Source organism: Populus euphratica, unplaced genomic scaffold, assembly GCF_000495115.2.
Source record: "Populus euphratica unplaced genomic scaffold, PopEup_1.0 scaffold487.1, whole genome shotgun sequence".
Taxonomy (NCBI): domain Eukaryota; kingdom Viridiplantae; phylum Streptophyta; class Magnoliopsida; order Malpighiales; family Salicaceae; genus Populus; species Populus euphratica.
Genome location: NW_011500370.1, coordinates 86,437 through 106,878, shown reverse-complemented (window position 1 = coordinate 106,878; position 20,442 = coordinate 86,437). Strand labels below are relative to the sequence as shown.

Below are 20,442 nucleotides of genomic sequence, written 5' to 3'. Positions count from 1 at the left end.
AATATGCTCATTATAATCTTGGGAATCTAACAAAAAAAAAAACCTTATTTGCTAGTTTTTAAGAAAACTAGATGGGAAGCTTATCCTTGACCTATAAATGGCGTTTAAGTCGTTCTTGGACATAAAACCAAGGGAAAATATGAGTCATAATCATAACTACATGTACATACACATGTTTTTAAAAACAAATAGAGAGAGAGAGAGAGAGAGAAAGAGAGAGAGAGACTCCAACTGGCCTACATATAGATGGTATGATTGTTTTTTCAATTTCTCATCTATAAAATCTTCTCTTCCTTCCCTTCATTTCTACTCAACCCACACATTCAATAAATATAGAAGTGTGTAGAAATGGAAGGTTTTGCATGTCATTAAATAAGAAATATTTGTGTTTTCAGTGGATCCAATTCTGGAAAAAAAAGAGTTTTTAGATTCAGCAAATCATCTTAGTCAGGTACTAGCTAAGAGAAAGATTCATTTAATGTATGGGGGAGACAGCCTTAGGTTAATGGGGGTGTGTCAATAATTATATTTTTAGGAGGTAATCAATTTTATTAGGATCATCCCCAAAGCTTTAGTAAAAGAAAACATCATTGGAAAAACAATTGAAGAAAAACTACATGTCTCTATAATGTCTAATTAAATGAATGCAATATTTAATCATGTTAACACCTTCATTGCCTTACCAAGTGGTTTGGGCAAATTGGAAGAGATCTTCCATTTTTCCTCTTGTGTCTAACTACACATTCATCATAAACCCACAGGTTTGTTAAATTTTAATGATTTTTATGATAATTTATTATTTTTTCTTGATCATGGTGTGGAACAGAAATTTCTAACATCTTCAACACCACAAATCATAAGCTCTGCTGCTACTGCTGAACCATTGATTGACCAACTTCAATCTTTTATCCCTATAATTAATCTCTCTATAAGTCACATAAATTGGTCAATCATAGACAACCGTAAAAAGCTTAGATTGGATTTACGCTTTCGTTTGTAAAAACTTTGTGTCTTTTGGTTTTATTATGGTGTTTTGTTAATTCTTATATTTGTTTAAATGTGTTTCAGATTTATCAATATTCATTGTTTTAGGTGATGTCACTCTATCTTTTTACCTTAGGACATTGATGACAATGTCTTATTTTGGTTGGGAGGAAAGGGTAGTAGTTGATATTAAACAAAAAAGTAACTAACTGTATTTTTTATTTCATAAACTATTTATAAAACTGTTGTTACAAGGATGGCAAAGTAAAAGAGTTTTTTTGTTAAAGTGACTCTTGAAACGTATCTTAGTAAACATTCTTAATAGGGTCTATCAAAATACTTCTTGAAATATTCAAATTTACAAACTCTCGCATTATTATCAATTGATCCTGCTCATATACTCATTTAATAAGTATTCTTAAACCTTCATTTTCACACACATGCTTTAACATATAATTATGGGTTACACATTAGATTATTACATTATTTACTAAGGGAAAGGGATAGTATATAATTTGTATAAAAAAAATATTGATGATAATAAAAACATAGATAAATTTGGTTTTGTAGCCTCCCTAACCTAAGCAATTAAGCCCGAAGGGGAGTTTTAACACCTAATACCCTAAAGTCAACATTGCACTATTTACGTATCAGTATCTGCAATCTGAGTTATTAAGCTCGTAAGGGTGTCTCAACACTTAATGTTCTAAGACATACTGGTCTGGGACTCATTAGCCAAAAGTTCGTTAAATGGGTTAAAGATGCATTATATTTTAAGTTATATGTGTATATATATTAAAAAAAAGAAAAAAAACAGAGATAAAATCTTCACCCAAGAAAGTTAACCTTAGAAAAACATTAGAATAGAATATTATTTTCTTCTAATAAAAGTCTCATCATTTATATTTTCATACATTGAGCATATAAAGAGAAGGTTTATTAATATCTTGTTTTAACAATATGAAGCAGATAATTAGTATTGAAAAGTGCATTCTTATTAAGGCTTTATATCATCATATTGCACTTAAAGTATCATTAAATTCCCTAACTTAAGCATGTTTTATAATAACAAGTCTGATAATATAAGATAGCTTTAATTTATAGTAAATGCTTATTTTAAATGCAAGCATATCTCACAATTTAAAGGATTGATTAATGTGATTAACTATTAAAAGTGAAAGGACAAAGAAAATGTTAAGTTTAGAAAATAGATACTGATTCAATTCAAACTAGAACACTATTCAATCATTGGGTCATATCTAGAGCTGTAAATCTTAGATTTCAATTTGGTTTCTATGGCTATAAGGCTAAGACATAGGCGTAAAACATTCATGAAGAGTTCAAGACTAAATTCTGTAGTTTGGAAGTCTAAATCTTAGCATCAAAAAAGAAGTTTAAATCTGTCCTACAGCCCAAACACTGTTCAATATTCAGCCCATAACTTGAGTTCTAGAAATCCAAATGCACTAATTCTTTTTGTGATGGAAATCAGAGATAATTTCCTAGAACTTTCATAAGACTATTTATTCAAATTCTAATGTTATCAATGAAGTTTTATTCAGGCAAGAAGATAAGAATTGTCACAAAATTAAGAGGTGGTCACCACTCAATAATTAGTCATCAAATCAATAGTTCTAAATTCTAGTCTATAAAAAAAAGCATTTGCCATACATTTAAGCATCTTGGTTTTCAGATCAACATCATACTCTTTATTTTTTTTATTTTTTTTTGTAATATTCAAGTTTTATTTCATGTTATAGTTTTATTAATATCTTGTTTATGTCTTTTATTTCCTTTATTATACTTATATAATCATGTTTTGCTCTTATTTATTGATGTTTCTCTTCTTTATTATGTTTAGTTAAGTTTATTATGTCAATGTAAAAAGGTTTCACTAATGGTGTTAGGATAAGTATAATATAAACTTAATATGGACTTCAATGATTATATCCTAAACAACTTGCTATTAAAATGTCTTATCATTTTTATCTTATTAATTATTAATACCTTGCTTGTTAAATGGTTAATCTAGATTTGTATTGTTTAACACTTGGTATAACAAATGTTTAGCACTTTCATAGCCAACCATATGGTATAACCTACACCTATGTTATGAAAGGAACTTGATTTTTTGTTAATATAAGTTAGCATCATAAATTCCTGATAATATTTAAAAGTTTGGTATTACTTAAATAAGATAATTAATATGACCATGTTAACAATTTATAATGAGCTATTAATACAAATCATCCAATTAAAACCTCCTTTGTGTGTAGTTTTCAATTAAGTAATAAAAAGAGTTTGTATTATATTTATTTTTAATACCATTAGTGAATCCTCTAACCTTGATATTTATTTTTATCATTGTCTAATCCTCACATTAATCTTACATCTCAAAGTTTTTTTAACTTATTATTATTATTATTATTTGTAATTTATATAGTTAACCTTTATGTGGTTCGACCCTAGTCTTGTTAGGTTATTTATTACTTCAACACTCCTGCACTTGGGAGAAGACATCAATCTTTTGATCGTGTCATATAGTATCATAAATAATTAAAATAAATACAATGACTTCTAATCTTAAAGGTGTAAAGAAATAAACTTCAAAGTTGTTAAGTGATGATAAATTGTTAAGGAACTTCATGGAAAATAACATAGAAGATGAAGTTAAAGGCGATAATTATTTATTAAAGTCTGTATCATGCAAAGATGCACTCAAAACATCTATCTCATTACATCTTAAAACATGAGAAACTACATCAAATGTTTTTTAATTTACTAAGAAAAGTCAGAGATGAGGTAAAAGAAGACAAAAATTTCAAGAGAAAACACGTAAGATTAAAACCATATTTTATAAAAGGTTTTTTAATTGAGTCATGTATATATATAATTTTAATGTATAAAGAGATAATTAATTTATTTATCAAGTCGGATCTATGTGTTTTATTTAAAATATATTATCTTATAAATTTAATGAATTATTGATTTACCACATTAGTTTCAATTTGAGACCAACCAAAAATGTTATTTAATCAAGGTTACTAGTTTACTGAGGTTATATTGTAACTAGATAACTGCCCATGCTATGCTCCAATTCAACCAAAAAGTTTTTAAACATAAAAGTAAAATCTCAATGTAACACGGAATTCCTTGGCATTATTATTAAACATGGTCTTGCGAGTCAACCTTAAATCTCCTGACTAGACTTCTTGTCTAAACCAAGTTTAAAACTAAATCATGTGAAAGTTGTATGATGTGACCTAGCTAACTTGGTTGATCAAAAAACAATTCTGGATAATAAGCAAAAACATGTTTTGACTTAAAAGAATCTTAAGATGAAATATTTAAAAAACAAATATTGAAGTAATGACATTTTGATTTACCTGAGCCTCTTGACTTAACATGTCAAACTCTCAACCTAGGTTATTGATTAGTACTTAAAAGTATATTTTTATCAAGGTTTTATATCATTATTTTGCACTTGAAGTATCAATAACTCTTTAACTAAAGCATTTTTATAATAACATATCTAATAATATAAGATACCTTTAATTTATGGTAAATGTTCATTTTAAATGCAGGACTATCACATAAATAAAAGGATTGAGTAATGAGTTTAAGAATTGAAATTGAAAGGACAAAGAGATGACCAAACTTAGAAAAGAGATGCTGGTGCAGTCCAAACCAGAACATTGTTTGGTAATTAAGTCATATTTGGAGTTGTAGATATCAGATTTAGATTTAATTTATATGGATGGAAAGGTAAGACATAGGCCTACAACTTTCATATAGAGCCTAAGATTTAATAAGGTCATTTTCAAGTCTAAATTGTAGCAACAATGAAGAAGTCTGAATTTGTCCTACAGCCTAAATATTGTTCAGTGTTTAAGTCATATCTACAGTTCTAGAAGTCCAAATGACCTCCATTTTTTGTCCTGGAAAGCTGAGACAATTTCCTACAACTTTTATATTTTCAAGTGGCACCAATTCTGACGTTATTAATAATGTTTTGGGCAGACAAGAGAAGATGAGGATTGTCACCAAGTCAAGAGTTGGCCACCCATTCATCAATTAGTCATCAAATCAATAGTTCTTAATTTTGGCCTATAAAAGGAGATATTTTCCATGCATTTAGGCATCTTGGTCTCTAGATCAAGATCATGCTCTTGCCTCCTCTTTTTGTATTTTTTTTTGTAATGTTTATGTTTTGCTTTCATTAATATCTTGTTTATGGCTTTCAATTCCTTCCTTTACTTAGTTAACTTTTATCTTATTTATATTTTTATTTTGTCTATTTATTTTTCTTTCATTCATTATGTTTAGTTAAGTTTATTATGTCAAGGTGAAAAGGCTATAATATTGGTGTAAGAATAAGTATAGTGTAAACTTAATATAGACTTTAATGTTTGATACTAACATGTTTTGTATTTGTTATCTTGTTCACTCTTTAATACTTTGCTTGTTAAATGACTAATCTTGATTTATGTTGTATAACACTTGATACAACAAATGCTTGGCACTTTCATAGCCCATACTATATGGTATAACCGACACCTGAGCTATGAAAGGAACTTCATTTGTTGTTAACATAAGTTATAATCATGAATGGCTGACGAGATTTACAAGTATTAGCATTAATCGCGTAAGATAACTAATGTAATCATGTTAACAATTTATAATCTCATTGAACCCTCCTTTGTGTGTGGTTTCCAATTGAATAATAAGAGTTTATACTATACTTGTTTGACATACCATTAGTGGATTTTCTAACCTTGACATTTGTTGTTATCATTGTTTAATCCTTACGTTAATCTTTCATTTTAAAGTTTTTATCAACTTCTTCTTCTTCTATTATTATTATTATTATTACTACTACTATTGTTATTGTTGTTGTTGTTGTTATTGTTGTTGTATTATTGTTATCTATAATTTATACAATTAACTTCCCTGTGATTCGACCCCGATCTTGCCGGCTTATTTATTATTTCGACACTCCTATACTTGGGAGAAGACATCAATCTTTTTGTCGTGTCAGTTATGGTCATTAGGTTTAACAACTTTGTTTTTCAAAGACTATTTTTTACTCAATTATATGATAACAAAAATAGATGATTATAAAATCAAGCACCAACCCAATGTTGGGATGTTTGCTTTAGACAATGATAATATTATATAAAAAAATCAAAATAAATTATGAAACTCAATTCTTAATCAACTCAAGTTGACCCATTAGATATGCCATGTAGGTCATGGACTCTATTGAGTTTAATAACTTTTTTTCTTAAACTACTTTATATTTAATTATAAGATAAGAAAAATAAACACTCGCAAAATTAAACACCAACCAAATAGCAAAACAATTGTTTAACACTATGATAACTTCATAAAATGAAAACTGAAATAAATTATAAAAACCAATTCAAAATCAATTAAATGTTAAATGATGAAATTAAAAAAATTAAACCAATAAAAAAAATCAACAAACATCCAAGGTTAAAGACTGAAATTAAAAAAAATAAATCAAGAAAACAAATAAAAAAAAGTAAATATATGGCCTTGGATGACCCACGCCTTGCATAATTAGGTTGTTTAAAAAACACTAGACACACTTGGACTTTATTGTTGTTATTGTTGCCACCTCAAAAATAAACAATACATTACTTTTTATTTTTTAAAAATAGGTGATAGATTATTTGTTAGGCCGCTGCTTAGAATTCAAATCATGTTAATGTTAAGTTGTGTTAGTTTAAAAATAAAAAATAAAAAAGACCTTTAGCTTATTTTAATAAAACATTGAGTGTAAAACACTTGGGATTGCCTATATATGAAAAAAAAAATATAGTTATTCTTGTGGTAATAGAGATTTGGTGTTAATATCTAAAGCATCTCTTGGCATTGTCTATATATGAAAATAAATATATAATTGTTTTTATGGTAATAAAAAGGTGGTGGCACTATCTAGAACATCGTTGTTTTATTATAAAAAATTATCATAAAATTTTATTTGTGTTTTATAAAGTGATTTTTTTTTAATTTTGTTATTTTACAATAATTTAAAATTTTATCCCATAAAATTAAATTATTAAAATATTAAATTAAAAAATACAGTAACAATTTTTTTTATATTAAAAAGATGAAAATAAAAAAAATAAGATTTTGACTATTTATATTCAAATGACCAATAAACACCATCACAAATCCCTATTTTTTTAGTATTTTATATAATTATAATTACATTTTTTTAATTTGAAATATAATAATATAAAATTAAATATTATCAACATAAAAGTAATTTAAAAATAAATTTTAATAATTAATTATTTCTCAAAATTAGAAAGACTAATTTCTTAGTTTACTCTCTCTCCTTTTCTAGAATTAAGAATAATCCTTATTCTTTTTTACGAGATTTTTTAGATTAAAAAAAGAAAAGGTATAACTTTCAGTCTATTATAGTCCGTACAGCACCCTCCCGCACCTGCATAAAACCTCACACACAGCAGACCGTTACTATAACAACAAAAATTCCCTCCCTTTTTCATCTCTATCTCTCTAGAAAACAAAACGCCATTATTCTCTCTTGAAAACCTGCTGTTCCTCTTCTTTTATCCGTGCATTGAAACGAAATGACGGCGGCGGTGGCGCCGTGGAAGCAACAAGTACTACAGAGGGGAGCGTCGCTGTACGTGGGTGACTTGGACCCGGAAGTAACAGAAACGGACTTGAGAGCTGCGTTTTACCATGTGGGCCCCATTTCCTCCCTCAGACTCTGTCGTTGTCGTCTTACCGGAAAGTCTCTCTGTTACGCCTATGTCAACTTATACTCTCATGCTCAAGGTAGTCCTGATTTTTTCTTTTCTTGAAGAATAGAGAAATGGGGATTTAGGTTTTTCATTTCTTGGTTCTGTATTATATATGGGCTTCTGTTTCGGTTAGTTCTTGACTTCGAGTCTGTGCTTTTTGATTTCAGCATCTAAAGCTTTGGGTCTTCTAAATCACACTAACTTGAAGGGAAAACCCATGAGGATAATGTGGTGTCAAAGGGACCCTTTTGCAAGAAAGACTGGTTTTGCCAATCTCTTTGTAAAGAATATAGACTTTTCGATCAGCAGCTCTTGCTTGGAGAGCATCTTTAGCAAGTATGGGACAATACTTTCTTGCAAGGTGGCTGGAGAAAACGGATGGAGTAAGGGTTTTGGGTTTGTTCAGTTTGAGTCTCAGGATTCTGCTCTGGCTGCTCAAACGGCTCTCCATGATACTATGCTGGGTGGGAAGAAATTGTGAGTCCCTTCGGTGTATTTACTACCCTCACTTTCTTTGATTTTTTATGTTTCTTTTGATGAACAGTTTTCTGTGAATGACAAAATGTTGGTTGGAAACTACAGGAAAGAGAAACAAAGAAGAAATTGTTTGAAACTGATCATTGTTTTTTGTTCTTTCAAAGTAGTGCATTGTAACCAATTGTCGATGTGAAAAAAAATTTGTTCTTTAGATTTTGGATTTAAAGTTCGAAATCTATTCATAAAAATTTATTAAGATTTCTTAAATGCATCAAGCGCATGTGAATGCAACGTTCTTAAGATTTTCTTGTTGATGTGTGCTAACAAAATTCAAATGTCTCTTTTATAATAAGGTTTAATAATTAATGCGAACTGTTTCTAATTTTCACTTACAGATTTAGAATGTTAAGACATATTGGATACAGACGAGAAAAATAAATCTGCAAAATACACTCATAAAATTTGAGTTATAAAAGAACATTATGGAAAAATAGCTCTCAAAAGATTGTTTCAATAACTGTATACAATCTAAATGAGAACAAATTGTAGATACCTGTTTTTGAGATAATTAAACGTTGATATGATGATTTACTTGAGACTATGAGATACGATTTTGTATGTTTCCTGTAATTTCAGCAACCAAACTAGGATGAAAGACATTTGTACAAATGTTAAATCAGCCGTGTGAATTAAATTACTCAATCAAGGCATTAAGAATTAAGAGGTTTGTCCGTCCTGTCTAATGGAACTTGTGAACTGAATTGCTTAATCAGGACATTAAGAATAAAGAGATTCGTTTGTCCTAAGTAATGTAAATTTTGAACTTTCACTAGTATTGCACTTGTTTTGCTTGTTTATTCTCTCAACTTCCACACATGTTCTACTAACATGATTTCCATTGCCATTTCTTGATGTGCAGAGTTTCTTTTACCATCTGTATTAATTTGTTGATTTGCCGTTTTATGTATCTCACGATTGAACAATTGCATTTCTATCTCAGGCATGTCTGCAAATTTGTCAAGAAGACTGAAAGGACAGCAGCAGCGCCATGCGAAGTGTTCACCAATCTTTATGTTAAAAATCTAGATGAAACAATAACAGAGGATGGCCTAAAGGATATGTTTTCTGTAGTTGGTGATGTTTCTAGTGTTGCCATCATGATGGATCACGAGGGGAAATCAAAACATTTTGGATTTGTCAACTTTAAGTCTCCAGATGATGCCAAAAGGGCTGTTGATGTCATGAATGGTTCTGTAGTAGGTAAACTTAAAGCTAGTTCCTCGTCATTTCCCTTGCTTATATATTTATCAAAGAAAAAAAAAATCCTTGATTATATATATGCTTCAAGTAATGGGAGGATTTAACTTCTTTAACAAATGAACCATCAATTTCCAATTTAGGTTCGAAGACTTTGTTTGTAGGAAAGGCTCAAAGGAAATCTGAAAGAACAATGATATTGAAGCAAGAATACAAGGACTTGCACAACAGAAGTACTGAGAAGTTGAGGGCTTTAAATCTGTATGTAAAGAACCTGAATGTAGACATTGATGACAAGAAATTGAAAGAAGTTTTCAGTGCCTATGGGAAGATTCTTTCCGTGAAAGTGATATGCCATAATGATGGAACTAGCAAACAATTTGGTTTTGTATGTTTTGCGAGCCCTCAAGAAGCAAACAAGGCTTTGGTTGCACTAAATGGTCATCCTCTTTTTTTTTTTCCGTGTAATTTTTCTTTTCTATTTAAGCTTAATTAGTTTCATCATTTACTAATAAGCAATTTATAATTTTCCCAGGAGCCCTCCTTGAAGGAAAGATTCTTCATGTGGCAAAAGCTCAGTGCAAAAAGGATCGCCACCAGGAATGGCACAAATTCTCTGGACAGAACCAACCTCAGTCTTTCTATCCTTCTAACTGCAATACTGTTTCCTCAGCACTCCACCCACTTCATTTCAATTTTGATCGCTCTCCACATCTCCCTTTCCTCCACCATCCAATGTTCTGTCAACATTTTGGTGCACATTTTGGTGTTCAGCATCCTTTTATGGCACAAAATTACAAGCAGAAGTTTTCCACATATGTACGCCTCTACTTTCACTCTGCAATGAGCTTTTAGCTATTAGAAATCCTTCTGTTTAGATTACTATCTTGTGTGCTTGTCAAATCACAGATGCCAGTGGCGGAAACGCCTCTAGGGAGCACGTTGAACACCAGAGACAAGTCCTACCAACAGCATGTATGCTAATATCATTCAAAAACATTTGCAGCAATTATTTTCTGTTGCATGGCATGATCCGAAGTTGTAACAGATCTCTGAAACCATTTTCCTTCAATGTATCCTTTAGTAGATTTTGCAATACACTGAGCCATTTACTTAATTTTCTCATTTCTTCCATACTGTGTTTTACAGTCCTTGAAATTTGCAACCTCTAATTTTAGCAACCGAGACCTGAAACTTGGGTCTGCTGGAGGTCAAAAGCTTGGTTCCGAAAAGAAGGGTAGCAAGAGTGGAGCAGCTGTAGAAGATATTTCCACTGGATCACCATCTACCAAATGTCTTCCTGCAGCTAAATCTACTGACAGTACCGTCATTAACATTGGGAGTCTTCTTCAACCCGTTGTAAAGAAACTTGAGGTTTGTGGATTCTCAATTCCCCACCTTGAAAATATCGCAGTCTAAGAGGACAACCTTATTTGCCTGATTCTCTATTCCCCTCCCTTCTCCTGAAAGACATCATAAAACCCATTGGAAATGAGCAAATTGAATCTCACAGAGTTCAATTGGTTCGGGGGGGACAAATGCGTTTGCTGGTGCTGCTTGAGCTACTAGTCAGTAGCAGTAGAGCTATCCACTTTAATGACTGCTTGTCTCACCAGTTCCTGTTAACATTTAGTTTTTCTACTAGTTGCACTGTTTTGTTATAGGAAGAAATGCTATGCATTAGTTGTGCTGTAAATTTTTACTAGGAAGGATTCACACAGTTCTCAGAATTCTCAGACATGAAATGGAACTTTAGATTTTTCTTATCATACTGCCTTCTGCTTGGCGTTTCTTTTCAGCCCATCACCTTCTGTTTTTTAAGCAACTTGTGATATTACAAGGTAACAAAACATCGTGCAAATCCTTGAACATAATTTTCCTTTTACGCTAACTTCTTATTTTTATCTTTGGCAAATTATGTGATCCTATTGATTCGGAGGGACTTCAGCTTAATGAATTCATTCACACCTTGACGAACATAATTGGAATAGATAAAAGTTTGCGTCAGGCATCTTGTAATCCATAAATTTTCTTCAGTTACATGAAGATTAACAAGGATTTCTTCTTTTTTATCACTTGTAATAGATACAATAATAATTCTCAAAAGCAAAAAAAAAAAAACAAGAAGCTAAGACAACAACAATAAGGTCCAGCACACGGGACATATTGCAGACACAAGAATAGTGATACATCGTCAACCAATGAGGGAGATGCCTTGAAGAATCAATGCATCAGCAAGAACCTGATTAGCAGCCTGAGATGGATGGACGCTGTCCCAAAACACGTACTTAGTGGCATTTGGGCAAGTTCCTAGGGATTTTGGATTGCACAGCAATATTGTCGTCTCCACTGTTCCCGTCCCACAGCATCCTCTCCTTGCTTCTTGGAAACCTACAAATTAAAAATTGCTACAATTCATTGCTTGAAAGAAACTTTTAGTAGTCCCTCAGAAAAAAGTTGATCTAGTACCATTTTTTGAAGGAGATTTAACAAGGTCATAGAGTGGCTGGAAGATGTCGAATATAACAATCTTAAGACCAGGGAGTTGTTTTTGGAGGCTTGTTGCAGCTGAGTTGATCTTCTTGTTGAATTGCTGGGCATCAGTGTTGATCCTTGAGATGCACCCATTCTCGTGATATCCGAATATGGTTCGGGCAGCTGGAAGGCAACCCAGTGGTGGGAGTGAAGTCACCCCAAGTTTCCTACCCCCCAAGCCGTACAAGGTCTGTGTTTCATACAGAGCTCTCCACCGTCATTGAGATTCAGATGAAAATATAGAAACAACTCACAAGAGTACCGTACCTTGACAAAGCTTGTGAATGAACCGACAAGGTATGAGCCATATTGATCAGCAGTATAGATTTTGTTTAGGTATGGATTGACGTAGTAATTCTGAAGAAAGTCACTGCTCCCCGCACTCAAAATATATAGCGCACCCTTGATGATTGATGCCGATTTGCTACCAGCAACCTTCGCTAGCTTACTTTGGTATTCCTTGAAGTACTCCAGTTGCTGGCTCAATGGAATGGCATGCTGCAGAGCGAGGTTGATTATTAGAGATGATAAAACTCTATAATACTGAAGGACTGATCATGTATGACATCAGGAATATTCCTTACGTTCAACGCAGCTGCCCTTTCATCGTAACCAGATGCTGCAGATGCAAAGTTGGATCCAATAAGTAGGTTCTTCCCTGATGCTTCTGGGCTCAGATACGCCGGTGCGTAAGACTTAAATCCCAGAGTCTCAGCTGCAAAAAAAATTCATTCGTAAGGCGTCATTCAAATCCCTTATAAGCAACATTACTGACCAATCTTGGGAATTTTGATGCTTTTTTACTCACCAGTGATGTCGGTGGCTAATTTACCATTACAAAACCTCCCTGTAGGTTTATGATCGACAAAGTCCCTTCCATAAGGAGGGTAATTGGCCTTGAATATCGTGGGGAGATAGTCATTGTTGCCAACATCCACAGCCGAGTCACCAAATGTTATGATAGCAGGAACTAGGGCATCTTGCGCCCAGCCAACATCCACAAGTGCAAATGCAAAGGCCAAAATCAATGCTGCTCTGTAGCATATTTCCATTTTTCTGCTCTAGTACTGCATGAAAGGATTGGGCTGGCTTAAAAAGAAGTGTAAAGCCAGTCAACTGAAGTGATTCCTGAAGATGGTGGATGGAAGTTGGGAAGGGCTAATAAATGAGAGTTGTTCAATAGGCAATATCGGCATTCAAATCATTCATCTTTTATACATGTATACGTCTCCCAACATGCGCTAAGGTCATTTCAGGCTTCTGTTTTTATGGCTATACGTGCATTGAAGAGAACATATTTATGATTATGGATGAAGAGGAGGCATGGTAGTTGGGATGATAAATGAGGATGCACGATCTGAATAGGAAGTTGCATGTGCGGGAGTTAATTTTGGTTGTTAAATAATTAGCCAACTCACATGCTGATGCTGCTAGTTTGATAAATATAGACTAGGAAATGCAATAACACATGGATTTTCTGAGATTGTGTGGTTGCTTTGGCATGGAAAGTAAAGCTGTCCAAGTGTCCATGAAAGAGAACTTAGTGGAAAGCAAGGAAAAATCACAACTTTGCGGGCAGTTTGAAGCTGGGAAGGCCAGTAATTTGTGATGGGTTATCTATCCACTAACGCCTCACCCAATCCATTTCATCTAGCAGGTTTGACTTGTGTCATTCTCGAAGAAAGAACTGTGCTTCCTTCCTTAAGTGAGATACAAGTCAATCTCCCGAGTCCATTCAAAGATGGTCTCTAAAATAGGACTGCTGTTTTCAAGGAATGAATCTCCACTGCGTAGCCATCAGGTCCCAAAAGATCTTATGTCTAAATTTATACGGCTAGAGTATTGCATTAGAGTACATATGCTAAATGGATCAGATCATTTTGAGTAACTTGCTGTTGAGGTTGAGACTGAATTCCTTCCACACCTATACTCTTGTTCACATACTAAATCAAATTGAATTCTTTGTACTTTAGTTACTTTTTTACTTCTAAAATTTTTTAATTTACAGATAAAATATTCTATCAGTAATTAGATATTAAGTCCATTAACATGATTTTTACTGATAAGTTTATAAATAAAAATATTTCATCAAAAACTTATTATTAGTGATTTATAGTCTATTAGTGAGTTCACTAACAATAAAATTACTATCAAATTTATATATAGACGAAGCATGTCACAAAAAACAATTATACAATTTAATTCGTCAATATTTTCATCAATTACTTTCACATATCATCAACAAAAAAAATCATCAATAATGTCAACAATGAGTTCTTTTTAATATTATCGAACCGTTGTTATTAAATAGTGGTATAATGGTGTTTGTAATGATTTTTTTTTTCAACTCTCTTGCAATATACTAATGGACTTAATCTGATGGTAAGACTATCAATAATGTTTTAAAAATATTTTTTAAAAAATAAATCTATTAAATAGAAGTAGAAAATAATTAAAATAAATTAAAAATCATATATTTATTATAAATTTATAAATTTAAATACAATTAATCTCGAATAGAGAGGCTAAAGGAGAAGGAGACAAGTCTTAACCGGAACCGTAGAGCCAACAAGGAGGAGCATATATACCACCCATCTGTGATTTCATCTCCATTACTAATTGACAAAGTTTGACCATCTCAACACTGAGTTATTATGTCTTAATAGTTAGATAGGTTGTTCGAGCTTGAACTTGTTGGTCAAAAATCATCTTGAACTCTAAACTTTGAGTGCTTGAAATTAATTGTGAGCCTCCAATAGTAGAAACACTCTAGGTCATCTATCAGTCTTTGACCGTAGTGTATGAGATACAGTACATCCAATTTCTATCAGGTTCACCAAACAATCATTTCTCCAATTATCCAAATCGAGTTTTGAATGGGTCAAAAGATCGTCTTTATATCTCTCCTTCAATGGGGTATTATATGTATACTAAAAAAAAGTTAACAAATTCAAAAAAATAATAATATAAGAAAAGAAATTTTTGAAATTCAACGTACCACAAAGTGCTAAGCTCAGCTATCTACGAGATGTTGCATCATTTTTTGACGGTCATCATTTCACACATTTATTTCTACAAATAGCTCCATCAAACTTGATTCACATCCAAGAGCAGTAGCCTGTAAAAAAAAAATTATTGTTAGTTAAACATATTCATATAAAACAACAAACTAAAAAAATGGATGTATTAAAAAAATATTATTATTCACTTTGCATGCGAAACGAATAAAATGGATCTATCATTGTATGTGGTAATGAAACGTGCTGAATATATTCCACCTAAACAGACTCTGAGACATGCGGAGGTTTGAAATCCTTTCAAACAGCCATGTCCTTCCAGTTTGGAAGCTCTTTTTCTGTAGTTTTTTTTTTTTTTTTTTTTTTTTTTTTTGCTTTCTTTTGCATCTCGTACCAAAAATCACTCAACCTATATGGTACAAATAAATTAGCTATTAAAAAGTGAAAAATAAAATGTTAAAATTTAGATTAAAAAATTATCTTGATTTTAATTTTACCTAATTACAACATAATTCTCTTAAACCCTCATAATAATAGCATTGTTGGCTCTATCCTGGTAAAACATTTCTTTGTCGTTCAAATTTTAAAAGAATAATTTCCTCAATATTAATAAAACTAACCAAATAAAACAAAACTATTTAAGTTAATGCTAACTTTAAACATTTTTAACCATGCATCAATTATGGGTTTTCATTTAAGATTTTTGAAAACCTAACTCTATTAAAATAATAGCACTTCCATCAATGATTTCATCGTCAATGCTATGGTTCGAGAAGCCTCAATATTTATAAACGTAAAATAACATTCATTAATTGAAATTACTTTTTCAAAAATTATTAACATGTTCTTTATTTTTCAGTAGTGCATGAAAGGAAAACAAACCTACATTAAAAGGTCGAGCTTCAATTGGGCATGGTACTTCCTAGTAAATAAATCCCATTGTAAAAGGACCTTTTCTCAATGTAACAACATTGCACTCGACGAGCCCGTATCAAAAGTGGGTGCCTATGACTCAAGTATTTATTCTTGGTTAGCACCTAATGACTCATAGTCCTCAAAAGCACTGCTAAAAGAACTAGCAATGATCATATTCGTACGATGTACTATTAACTTTCCTCTAGGTATCAATATAAATTAAAGGATTAAGATGTTGTGAACCATTCTTATTTAAAAGAAAAAATTGACAACACCTCTCAATACGAGAAACTACCTAAATTTTGTTTACTTGCAAATACACACAATTTAAATTCAATTGCCTCATACCGTCTAATTTTATTCAATTTGTTTCCTTGTTATTGGGTGAAGAGTTCACTTAACTTGTACTCAACCTAGTTTTTAGATTATTGTTTTTAGATTTGTTTTATTAATACATATATTTATTATAAAGCGAACCAAATTATTGAATCTTTACTTTTCAACTATAATTTTATTTCATGAATAGAAAAGGCTTATTTTCTATAATTAGGTTATATATACAATTATTATCATAACAATATTATATTGTATATCCTATAAAAATCAATCTAAATTTATAACCTTAACTTGTAATTGAAATTGAACCTATAATTATGAATATTGGGTAATTAATTATTATTATTATTATTATTAACTAAGAATATTTAAAATTTATTAATGTATTAACTAATAATAATTAAAATCAATCTTATACATTGAATTGAAATTTAAAAACAAAATTAGAAAAACAATTCCAACAATAACATTCATGTAATTATTAAGAACATAAAAATAAAATAAAATAAACAAAACCAAAAATAAGTGTGAAGAAAAAAAAATCTTACCTTAATTTTGTAGTGAGTGAAGCTGAGAAGATTAAAAAAATTCATAAAATATTTTAATTTTAAAAAAAAAAAGCTTAGAAGAGAAAAGAGAAAAAAACATACCTACATATGAAAGAGAAGAGGAGATGAAAAGGACTAGGAAAAGACAAGGAAAAGGTGTATCCATTATGAAATTAAAGATTCTATTCTTTTAGTTTATGCTTTTTTATTGACAATTTTACTAGTAGTTAATTAACTATTAATATTTTTAAGATTTTATTTTTTTAGTTTATGCTTTTTTATTGATGATTTTACTAGCAGTTAATTAATTATTAATATTTTTAACATTTTATTATGTGATTTTGTGTGGTATTTAATTAAAAATTTTATTTTATTTAAAAATATTTAGAAACATCCTCAAATATCATAGATAAATTTTCATTCCATCAATGATTTTATATATAATGGCATCATGAACAGTACAGTAAAAAGTGAATAGTTCAAAAACTTTCAAAAAATAACTGATAGATGTTAACAATCGGTAATCTGTATGTAATGAATATCATGAATAAAAGTGTTATTAAGAAGTGAATAATATAAAAAAAATTAAAAAATATATATTAAAATAATACTGTTTTATATTAATATATCAAATTAATATAAAAAATTAAAAAAAAATTATATTAATAGCATTTTGACAGCATCGACAAGAGCTCCCAAAAAAGGCAACCACCCTACTGTCCACCCCGGTGAGTTCATCAGCAGCATCTCTGCATTCTGCATATGGTTTAATTAATTTATGCAGCTTCTTCTGTTAAGATTTCCTATTGCTTCGATACGCCAATGAATGCCTTCTTTCTAATACATCTTCTGCCAGCTGGCAGTTATATATCAAGTTGGAAAACACCCCCTCTTCATACACTCTGCGCGACCCATGCTTCGTAATGGGTCAGATAATTGTTTTGGAAAAACAAAAAAAAGGCTTTTTAAAGATGTTTTGGCTTCTTACTAATACATGAATGCTTCTGCCAGCTGCCAGCTGCCAGTTACGTTAACATTTGGCCCAAAATGTCAACTTGGAGCCCCGCTCCTTTAGTACTTTGTCTACAATCTTCATACAATCTGCACCGGCTACTCTTTATAAAATCTCAATGGTTATTTCATTCCTGATAATTATTTTAGAAAAAAAATATAAAATATTTTTAAATATATTTTTTTATTTTACTTATAAATCAAAAAGCATGTGTATATATATCAAAAATTATTTGTGCTAATAAATATAAAAAAAACAAAGTGGTAACATATTTATTTAACTTGTCTCATTATAGGTTAAATAATTTTTTTTAACGCAAAAAAATTAATGTGTAAGTGTTATTATTATATGTTTTGAAATCGAGTAGAAAACATAACCATTAATCAAAAATTTAATACTTATATATTATAAAATATAGTAAAGATTATATATCTTAATAAAAACATATAAAATCTCAAACTAATTTTTAACATTGTAAAAAAATGAAACAATATTGTAATTACTAAACATCATTTTCTTAATTTTTATATATTAATTTAAAAAAAAGTGTAAATAGAAAAACAAATTATAGAAAACCACATTTTAACATCTGGAAATGATTTCTAACACCAATTATCTTGGCCATCTAAACCTAATTTTAAAGACAAGGACCCGAGTCATAGCCATTATAAGGCTTTAGGCATGGATACATTATTGGGCTACTTAGTAGTTATAGGAAAATAGATTATAGATATCTATAATGGGTTACCATGGTCGTTGAAATAGATGAGTGAGTGAGAGAAGATAACTTCCCTATAAATAACCAAAAAATTCAACTAGGAAAATGGTTTTATAACTAAGAAGAAAATAGTGTGAAAAAAAGAATAAAAGGTGTTCTAAAGTTTGTAGAAGAAGAATTTGCATTCAAAAAAAAAATACTTTTTCAAACTCTCAAAATGATTGAATATTATAATTTAAATAAATTTAAGTTGTGAATGATGAGTCTCTTTCGTGTTCTAATTACATGTGAAGACTAGTGAAACAAGTTCCATAAGCTAATTTTGCTTGAAATTATTTTTATCTATTTATTAGTTTTTTTCAGCATCAGTATCAAATCATGTGTTGCTTGTTTCTTAATTCATTTACATTTACGAACTATTTAAAATATCATTGGAATAATCGATGAAGATCTACAACGAATGCTTTCTAAGTTTTATTAGAAATCAATGCTTATGAAGCGTATTTCATGATTTTTTTTATCTATTTTTTTCATGATAAACTTGTTTTTAGACTATCAAAGGTGGACTATGTGTTTCTAGATAAACTCAATAAAAGACTTCTTAATTCATTGTTAACAACTAGATTATATTTTTCAATTTTAGTTTAATTTACTTAAATGGTAGTTTTAAGTTAAGTTATTTCATTTTGTCTAAAATATATGTTTATTTTAAAAATATAATCATCATATATTTGATTATGATATGATAATTGTGAACATAATAACCTTTTTATTCTAAACCTAATGTAGAATTATTATTTGCATAATTAATAATGTTGGGATCATGCATGTATATATTTATGTATGTTTTAGGCATTAAATAATACACATATATGTCTATACATTTATAAATATAGAATTTAAAATGGCAAATGCTTTAAAAATGTTGTGGTCTAGCTCAACAAGATTGGGAAATTGAATAAAACAAATTACAAAATTTTAAATAAAAAAAATTTGATACATGTTTAAAGAGCATGAGGCTTTACAGGCTCTAAATGTCTGGCATGAAATTCCAATATAGGAGGAATTATGAGGTTAATGTGTTAATATGTATGTCATGTACTAGTTGGTTATATGCGAAATAGACTTTATTCATGTAAAAGCATATTTATTGTTAATAAAAGCTTCCTTTCTCTTTGATATTCATTTGTGTTTAATATTATAATAATTAATCTAGGATAAAGATAATGTTCTTGGAATAAAAATATTTTGTAGATAAAATTATAAAGTGATTATAATTACGAGATTCTAAATGCTTCCAAGCATTGTTCCTAAATATTTCTAGTCAATTTTGTATTAAGAATGGACTTTAAGAGTCGTTTAGACTAGTTCATATCATGTTCTTTCCTTTTAAAAAAAAAGCAGTTATTCTCATAAATTGGGATATAAAGGATGCTTAGAACTAATATGTATATACTTGTCAGATGATATGTACACTAAAGTAACCTTATGAGGATTTTATAAGGAAAAATCATTTGTATCTATGAAAAGACTCATGTAATAGTTGTGTAAGTGATACTTAGATTTAAAATCAATAAGGTATCTTATATAGGGCATGTTATGTTTTGATCATACCTACACGTTGTTTTAATCAAGGGTAAAAACAATAGGTAGATATTAGGTATAGAATGAATTATATGAAGGTGTTGTTTTAATCAAGGGTAAAAACAATAGGTAGATATTAGGTATAAAATAAATTATATGAAGGTGTTTGAGTAATCAAGAGAGGACTCATCACCCCAGGTAAATTAGAAAAAAAGTTCCACGTGTTTATAAATAGTATTGATTGTGAAATCTTTGT

The 20,442-nt window shown here is 30.2% G+C and overlaps 2 protein-coding genes across 4 annotated transcripts; one reads left to right on the top strand and one right to left on the bottom strand.

Annotated features, from left to right (window-relative positions):
• Positions 1 to 7,521: 7,521 nt before the first annotated feature.
• On the top strand, positions 7,522 to 11,190 carry PAB6 (poly(A) binding protein 6). Of its 3 annotated transcripts, XM_011010566.1 has the most exons (9): positions 7,522 to 7,821; positions 7,955 to 8,264; positions 9,265 to 9,524; positions 9,665 to 9,961; positions 10,057 to 10,340; positions 10,431 to 10,496; positions 10,671 to 10,902; positions 10,961 to 11,048; positions 11,111 to 11,190. In XM_011010566.1, the coding sequence occupies exons 1-8, from the start codon at positions 7,611 to 7,613 to the stop codon at positions 11,014 to 11,016; spliced, it is 1,716 nt and encodes a 571-aa protein (XP_011008868.1). In that variant the 5' UTR covers positions 7,522 to 7,610; the 3' UTR covers positions 11,017 to 11,048; positions 11,111 to 11,190. The 3 variants fall into 3 exon arrangements, with proteins under 3 accessions (XP_011008868.1, XP_011008867.1, XP_011008869.1); XM_011010565.1 differs by having other exon boundaries at positions 10,961 to 11,153; XM_011010567.1 differs by lacking the exons at positions 10,961 to 11,048; positions 11,111 to 11,190 and having other exon boundaries at positions 10,431 to 10,524; positions 10,850 to 10,909.
• A 302-nt stretch (positions 11,191 to 11,492) lies between these two features.
• Positions 11,493 to 13,163, bottom strand: LOC105114134 (GDSL-like Lipase/Acylhydrolase superfamily protein). The gene is made up of 5 exons (XM_011010569.1): positions 12,865 to 13,163; positions 12,641 to 12,771; positions 12,324 to 12,554; positions 11,991 to 12,246; positions 11,493 to 11,912 (listed from the first exon to the last, which is right to left on the bottom strand). The coding sequence occupies exons 1-5, from the start codon at positions 13,106 to 13,108 to the stop codon at positions 11,716 to 11,718; spliced, it is 1,059 nt and encodes a 352-aa protein (XP_011008871.1). The 5' UTR covers positions 13,109 to 13,163; the 3' UTR covers positions 11,493 to 11,715.
• Positions 13,164 to 20,442: the final 7,279 nt, after the last annotated feature.

Coding starts and splice junctions, on each gene's coding strand:
- PAB6 (XM_011010566.1), top strand. CDS start 7,611: ATGACGGCGGCGGTGGCGCCGTGGAAGCAACAAGTACTACAGAGGGGA. Junction 10,341..10,430: donor AGCAGAAGTTTTCCACATAT/GTACGCCTCTAC, acceptor GTCAAATCACAG/ATGCCAGTGGCGGAAACGCC. Junction 10,903..10,960: donor AAAGAAACTTGAGGTTTGTG/GATTCTCAATTC, acceptor CCTTATTTGCCT/GATTCTCTATTCCCCTCCCT.
- LOC105114134 (XM_011010569.1), bottom strand. CDS start 13,108: ATGGAAATATGCTACAGAGCAGCATTGATTTTGGCCTTTGCATTTGCA. Junction 12,555..12,640: donor AAAGGGCAGCTGCGTTGAAC/GTAAGGAATATT, acceptor CTCGCTCTGCAG/CATGCCATTCCATTGAGCCA. Junction 12,247..12,323: donor CATTCACAAGCTTTGTCAAG/GTACGGTACTCT, acceptor TATGAAACACAG/ACCTTGTACGGCTTGGGGGG.